This window comes from Carya illinoinensis, chromosome 16 (assembly GCF_018687715.1).
Source record: "Carya illinoinensis cultivar Pawnee chromosome 16, C.illinoinensisPawnee_v1, whole genome shotgun sequence".
In the NCBI taxonomy this organism is placed as follows: domain Eukaryota; kingdom Viridiplantae; phylum Streptophyta; class Magnoliopsida; order Fagales; family Juglandaceae; genus Carya; species Carya illinoinensis.
This window is the reverse complement of record NC_056767.1, coordinates 7,244,739-7,252,687: the sequence shown is the minus strand read 5'-3', so window position 1 is coordinate 7,252,687 and position 7,949 is coordinate 7,244,739. Positions and strand designations below refer to the sequence as shown.

The window sequence follows — 7,949 nt, the reverse complement described above, 5'->3', positions numbered from 1 at the left end:
TTCTGTTCATAGGCTATTGTTAATTCTTAGTGAAAGTATTATTAATACTAGATGCAGTTATATTGTTTTTCTGTTTGCTACCAATACCAAACTCTTTGATCATTATTAAATAATGATATACCACACTGAAGAGCGATGAGCAATAACACTTACCCACACGATATTAGATCGCTATAAAACTAAGTATTCTTCTTCAAAATCTCTTCAAGTGGAAAATAAATGGCTGTTGGTTTTATAGGACCATATATGGGTGGAATGGAATGATTCTTCAAAGGATATTTTTCCCAATTTACCAATTTTTAACCTTTAGGTATTTTTCGTAGATGGACAAGAGTTGGATGAAAATCACTGATAGATTTCGATCCAGTGAATATGCGACAGGCGTTAAAGATTTCATTACTTTGGCTCGATCTCATTCTACAAGTGATGAAATTCGGTGTCCATGTACCCTTTGTTCAAATAATTATTTCCTACCTATAAATCAGGTAGAGAGACATCTGTTCATTAAAGGTATTGAACCAACTTATACGACATGGATATTTCACGGCGAGGAGGAAGATTTACCTTTTATTGATGATGATGACCTTCATGATCCCGAACAAGCTGATCCTTACATTGATGACATTGATGTTATGTTACAAGACATTCGGGCAGGGAATTTCCCTAATGTTCCTTCACCCGAGTCATTCTATGCTGGGGGTTCAACCTCAGTCGGAAGTGAATCAACTATGAATTTTGACCAGTTGTTGGTTGATTCACAGCGTCCTCTTTATGAAGGTTGTTCCAAGTATTCTAAACTTTCATTTTCAGTTAAGTTGCTACACATTAAAACACTTGGTGGCTGGAGTATAAAGTCATTTGACATGCTTCTTCAAATACTACAGTCAGCTTTTCCGAATGCTCTTTTACCGAAATCATATCAAGAGGCACGGAACTTAGAGCGAGGCCTGGGATTTTCTTACACAAAAATACATGCTTGTCCAAATGATTGCATACTTTATTGGAGGGAAAATGCAAATAAACAAGAGTGCCCTAAATGTAAGTCATCAAGATGGATATTTAGTAACAATAAGCAACGACAAATTCCTCAAAAGGTTCTACGACATTTTCCATTAAAGCCAAGGTTGCAGAGATTATTTATGTCACGTAAAACAGCAGCTAATATGAGGTGGCATAGGGATCAGCGTGTCAATGAGGAAGGTATTCAAAGGCATCCTGCTGACTCTGAGGTCTGGAAGGCATTTGATCAACAACATACTTGGTTTGCGGAAGATCCTCGAAATGTACGGCTTGGTTTAGCCAGTGACGGCTTCAACCCCTTCAATAATTTGGCAAAACCTTACAGCATATGGCCAGTGATTTTGGTGCCTTACAACTTGCCCCCGTGGCTATGCATGAAAGATCCATTTTTCATCACCTCATTGTTGATTCCAGGACCAAGATCTCCAGGAAATGATATCGATGTTTATTTGCAGCCTCTAATAGACGAACTATTAGATCTATGGGAAAATAGTGTCGATACATACGATGCCAAGGCCAAAGAGACTTTTCGATTGCATGCAGCTTTAATGTGGACAATTAACGACTTTCCTGCTTACGGAAATCTCTCTGGGTGGAGCACTAAGGGGAAGATGGCATGTCCATCGTGTGAGCAAGAAACAGATTCTTTGTGGTTGAAATACAGTCGAAAACATTGTTACATGGGTCATCGCCGATTCTTGCCCCTAGGCCACATTTGGAGAAAGAAAAAGAGTATTTTTAATGGCAGCACAGAGCATCGTGGCCCACCTCAGCAGTTGTCAGGAGAAGATATACTTAATCAACTGCAGAATATTCCAGATATTGATTTTGGCAAATCTACAAAGAAGAGAAAGCGTACCACTGATGAGTTAAATTGGACCAAAAGAAGTATCTTTTTCCAATTGCCGTATTGGTCAACTCTAAAGCTTAGACATAACCTTGATGTAATGCACATTGAGAAGAACATATGTGACAACATCTTAGGAACTTTGATGAATATTGCTGGGAAAACTAAAGATCATGTCAATGCACGTCGTGACCTTTCCAATCTCAATATAAAAAAAGAATTACACTTGATCCAGGATGGACAACGCGTGAGTATGCCACATGCATGTTACACCTTGTATGGAGCTGAGAGGGCAGGTTTTTGTAAATGGTTGAATGATGTCAAGTTTCCAGATGGCTTCGCTTCTAATATTGCGAGATGTGTGAGTGTTGTCGATTGCAAAATCTCTGGCATGAAAAGTCATGATTGTCATATTTTTATGCAAAGATTATTACCTGTTGCAATTTGTGGATACTTACGACAAGATATACGATTAGCATTGACTGAGTTAAGCACATATTTCAAAGAACTTTGTGCAAGAACTATCAAGGTTGATGTGTTAGAACGGCTTCAATCTGATATAGCCGTCATTTTGTGCAAGCTAGAGATGATATTTCCACCTACATTCTTTGATGTAATGGTCCACCTAGCCTATCATTTGCCACATGAGGCGCTGCTTGCAGGGCCAGTTCAATATAGGTGGATGTACCCTTTCGAACGGTATCTTGGAAAATTTAAGAGATACGTTAAGAATAAGGCCCGTCCGGAAGGTTCAATTGCGGAGGCTTGTATTCACGTAGAATGTTTGAATTTTTGTTCCATGTACCTCCATGATGTCGAATCTAGATTCAATCCTCAAGAACGGAACTTTGATGGAGGAGAAGATGGTGTTGGAGAAGGACTAAGTATTTTTAGACAGAAGGTGAGGCCCATGGGTTTTGCATCACGTCATCGACTAGACGATGACCTGTTTCTAAAAGTAAAATGGTACGTGCTTAATAATTGCAGAGAGATCGGACAATACCTGAAGTAAGTGCCTTCAACTAGACATTGACATTATTGTTTTCCTTTGTTGAATTACTTAAATAGATTGTATATATCATATTTAATCACCAATGATGGTCTGTTGTCCAGTGAGCACTACATGCATGTCAATGAAGAGTACCCTGAAAATGTCGACAGTTTGCACGCGACAAATTTTCCAAATTGGTTCAAGTCACACGTATGTATTTTACTGCTTTTGTGGTTTTACAGCTTTACAACAAGTAATTGTTTTGGTTAATGCAATTGTGACAGATTCAAAATCTACGTGTTAACAATCCTGGTGATGTTTCGGATGATCTATATGCACTTGCATGTGGTCCTGACCCTTGGGTTGTGTCTTATTCTGGTTGCATCATGAATGGCATACGATTTCACACGAGGCAACGTGAAGCACATCGTAGGACCCAAAATTCAGGTGTCCTGGTCATTAGTGAACTAGATGCTCAAAGTGTTGACTTCTATGGTGTTCTAACAGACATCTTGGAAGTTCGCTACATGGGATGGCGCCGTGTGTACTTATTCAAATGTGACTGGTTCGACATCTGTGATTCTAGACGAGGGATACGTGTGGATGATCATCTTACTAGTGTGAATATGTCTCTGACATTTTATAAGGACGAGCCATTTGTTTTGGCGTGTCAAGCTTCACAGGTGTTTTACTTAAAAAATCGTATGATCCCTGGTAATTGGTATGCAGTACAAAAGGTTGTCAATAGAAATGTGTATGATCTTCCCCTCAGAAATTTGATTGAAGAAGATGCTTACGATGCTAGTGACGTGGAGGCGTACCAAGAGGATGATTCTTTTGAAGAATACATATTAGTCCATGCTGATGACAATGGACTAGTTAACCCCATGCACAGGCTTGATGTCGAGCCCACTCAGATTGATGCATCGTTAGTAATGGAAGCTGAAAATCACAACCTTGATGTCAGAACATTTATCAACGACGATAGCAGCGAATCTAGTTCCCCTTATAACACCGAACACGAGGGAAGCAAGGAAGAAGATAGTCTCTCGACGGACGAAGAGGCAAACTAGATGTTCATTTTTTCTCAAAGATAATGTTGAACTTTAGCTGAATGTAAAATTTTTTCTCAAAGATAATGTCGAACTATTCATTCTTTTTCTATTGATTATTGTTATTTTCTACATCACCCATTAATTGCTTTAGTACTCTATATCGTTTGGATGTATAGCCACAAATATTTCCATGCAGGTCAGTGCATAACATGCCTTTAGCTGGAAGAGGTAGAGGTCGATCACGTGGTGTATGCTATGGTCGAGGGAGATCTTCTTGCGAACCAAGCGTTAGAGGTAAAGCACCCGTTGCTACATTGAATCTTAGAGGTGATGGCATGTCAACCTTAGATGACTCAACCGTGCCACCAGATGTCGTCCCAGCACCGAACCGCAAGAGCAGGGGGTTGAGGTGGACTCAAACATACCGACAAATGGTAATGGTTTGCTGTTTGTATTTATTTCAAATTTTATTATTCTAACCAGCCTCTTTAATATGTGGTTGAATGTGTGGACAATATAATAAAAGTTGAAGAGGGATTAGTACCGCCTACCCGAAAACGTGGACGAGGAGCTGCAAAGAACCTCGAGTTTGACAAGATTCGAAAGTTTGGGCCGATAGCACTAACCATAAAGGATGGTGAGACATCACCATGTTGTGAAAACTATACAATATTTACAAGTAGGCTTACATGGTTGGTGAAGCACCATGTCGACCTGAGTCACCCGAGCTGGCATGATTTACCAGATAATGAGAAGGAAGAGTTGATTGCTCGTGTCCGGGTAATATAACAAAAACTCATATTAGCACATGTTCCAGTGTATTTTTAGTTATTATTTGTGTTACCAGATAATTAATGTGTTTGTTATTTGTCTCTAGGCCGACTTTGTCCTTGACTGGACGAAGAAGAATCACCGCAATACAGTAACGAAGACACTTAGGAAGAGGTTCAATCATATTCGGTATGAACTTCACAAAATATACAAGAGTTACAAGACGAACGAAGAAGCTCTTGCGAATGTGCCAGAGTTGGTGACACCAGCTACTTGGGTGAAGTTATGCGCTCGATGGTCAAGCGCGGAATTTAGGGTAAGTCTAATCGATGTTGATTGTGCTATTTTTTATATGTTTATGATCTACTTGTGTTAATACAAGTTTGTGAATTGTAGATGATATCTGAGAAAAATAAAAGTAATAGAGCGAAACAACAAACAAACCACACGGCTGGACGAACCTCATTCGTAAGACTAATGCAAATGAGGGTACGAATTTTATTCAGATTTGTACATTTAAATGTAGGAAGTAACATATTATTTGCTGATTTTAACCGACAAATGGTATTAATCCCTGCTTGTATTTGTAGTCTGAGAGTGATGAGCACCTTATTGATTTCTTTAAAGAGGTGAGGTGGAGTAAGAAGAAGGGTAAATTTGTGACTCCAGCGACAGAAGAGAAACATGTGAGTGACTTTGAATGAATCCGTGTGTACGTATTATTTACCTTGTAGTTTTGAAAGAATCCATGTGTACATATTAACGTGTGATTTCACTTCCTTGAATAGAATGAAATGGTTGCCAAGTACTCTAAGTTAGAGCCTGAGAAGCAGACTAAGGATGTTGCTGCATCAATCTTTAGGGAGGTACTAGGCCACAGGCCAGGGTATGCAAGGGGGTTGGGGGAGATGGTTATCCCTGAGTCATCTAGACAGAACACTGCAGAAAAATTTGCAGCATTAACAGAACGTGCAGAGAGGCATGAGAAGGATGCTGAGTATTACAAGAATCAGTTGGAAGAATTACGGGGGAATGTAGAGAAAATGTTGGCGAAGCAAGCTGAGTACGACAAATTATTAAGTTCATACATGGAATCACAGAGGCAAACCCAAGGAGAGTCTCATAGAGAAACTCAAGGACCTGCATAGGCAATTCCTTTTTTAGTCAATAAGTTTTTTGTGCGGAGATGGATTTGTAGGCTGGGACCAAATCAAGAAGTGGAAAAGGTGCATATCTATGATTCTCTAACCTTATATATTTATATATCTAAAATATTAATTAGTCCCCCTAAATATTGCTCTTCTTTTTATCATATCACAGAATTGCATTTTTTTGTGATTTTCTAAGTACCTCAATAATTAATATTGCAGTTTAATTATACTTCTTAATTAAGCAACATTTAAGAATAAATCATATTATAGAACACTGAGCTCATGTCACAAGTGAAGAAAAGCATGCATGCACCCATTTTCTTTTGGTTTATAATGGTTTTTAGGTTTTCTAATTTTGTAGTTGCAATTTAAATTTTTGTTGGGCTTTGGAAACTAAAGAAAAATTTGTGAATCTAAATTTTTGCAGCTTTGAGATCAATGAAGGAGGCTTCCAATTTTCAGATGAAGAGGTATAACTTTAGGTTTTGAGATGAAGAAGGCAGCTTCCATGATGATCAAGACTTGCTTAGGAAATTATATAATTTTTAAAGATACTCATGCACCAGGTCATCATCAAATATTAATAATATTTCTTACTTCCTGCGTGAGATTTTAGCCATTTGATATTTAATTTTACCCATTAATAAATTATATTAATAATATTCTCAAATTATCAAGTTAAGCTTACTGCATATATATATATATATATATGACTTATCTCGATTCATAATATTATTCGGTCTCACTTGCCTGATTAGTCGAACAGGTAAACGGATAAATTAGAATAATTCGAGAAACTCTAGATTGTTTTGTAGGATGTTTCAATAAATCTTTGACCTCCCAATTAATTAACAGAGTTTACTAGCAAAATACTACAAATTTATTTAAGAGATCACTCATTATATTAATATACTCTCTTACTCAAAAAATATATAATATAAAATGGTAACATATAATTTGAAATTATCCTAACTAATAATTATTATATTATTCCTAAATTGTATGAATGACAGACACATATCATTAATATTAAAAAAGAATCACACAAAAGAGCAGAAGAGGAGAAAAAGTCATTCCTGACCCATTACGATAACTCGTGCTTCAATCAGTACAGCTCGAAGCTGCCGACAATGGTCTAGTGTTGCTGTATGGTGTGAGTGTGTATATCCAAAACTGTAGGTGGAAAACAAAAATAGAAAAATAAATAGAGAATGAGACATAGATTTATGTGGTTCGACAAAATATCTACGTCTACGGGTATTTGGGGAGGAAAAATCAACTACAACATGAGTATTTTATAGTCTCTCATAGCCTCTTATTTCTCCTTATACAATGGGAGTTGGAGATCTATTTCCTAGAGAAAATATTCTCGCTAGCTAGAGCTCTAGTCATGAGGTTGAAGAAATTGAAGAAGAAGAATAAGTCGAGGTTGAATCAGAGAATCCCTTTTTCGTCCGAACTTATCACTTTTATTTCCTGTATTGGGAGTGGTGAGGGACGGCAACTTTATCTCACTCCTCATTGGCGTGATTGACTTGCTTTTTTTTATTTCTTATTTTTTTTTCTTTTTTTTCTATTTTGGTCTCTTCCTTCTTTTCTTTCTAATACTCTCTTTTTTTCTTATCCTCTTTTTGTCTCATCTCTCTTTTCTTTTTTTCTTAGCAGGGACCCATTAATAAGCTGGACACAGTTATTTGGGCATATTTTATCCCACCCACAAATATTTCAACAAAGCAGGTTAAAAGAAGTCAACAAATGATAGTATTGTTTGAGACCTTCTGGTGAAGATATTATAATTTTGCTTCTATTCACCAAAAAGTCTCCATGTCTAGCTTTTTTTACTTTTCAAGGCAACAAATCTAATTAGCTACTAGCTACTCCCTAGACAATGAATAGGTCTAGGAAAAGTGATCCTTTCCTCTCCCCAGCTGTCTCGGTTAATTTAATTGGCTAAATCTCAAATATGATTTCAAGTGTAGAAATATCAAGTTATATAAATGATAAGTTTATGATCATATTCTACAGAGATAAAAAATTATCAAAGTATTTGTGAAATTTTATTGTAAAAAAATGTATTGATTATGAGAAATAAAAAATAAAATAAAATGCAAAAT

At 37.0% G+C, this 7,949-nt stretch overlaps 2 protein-coding genes across 2 annotated transcripts; both read left to right on the top strand.

Moving 5' to 3' along the window:
- The first annotated feature begins 323 nt into the window (after positions 1-323).
- LOC122298765 lies at positions 324-3,931 on the top strand. The gene is made up of 3 exons (XM_043108626.1): positions 324-2,833; positions 2,981-3,068; positions 3,143-3,931. The coding sequence occupies exons 1-3, from the start codon at positions 324-326 to the stop codon at positions 3,929-3,931; spliced, it is 3,387 nt and encodes a 1,128-aa protein (XP_042964560.1).
- A 385-nt stretch (positions 3,932-4,316) lies between these two features.
- On the top strand, positions 4,317-6,370 carry LOC122299821. The gene is made up of 6 exons (XM_043110281.1): positions 4,317-4,693; positions 4,791-5,000; positions 5,081-5,173; positions 5,275-5,370; positions 5,473-5,910; positions 6,263-6,370. Exons 3-5 carry the CDS (start codon positions 5,081-5,083, stop codon positions 5,830-5,832), a joined length of 549 nt encoding a protein of 182 aa, XP_042966215.1. The 5' UTR covers positions 4,317-4,693; positions 4,791-5,000; the 3' UTR covers positions 5,833-5,910; positions 6,263-6,370.
- Positions 6,371-7,949: the final 1,579 nt, after the last annotated feature.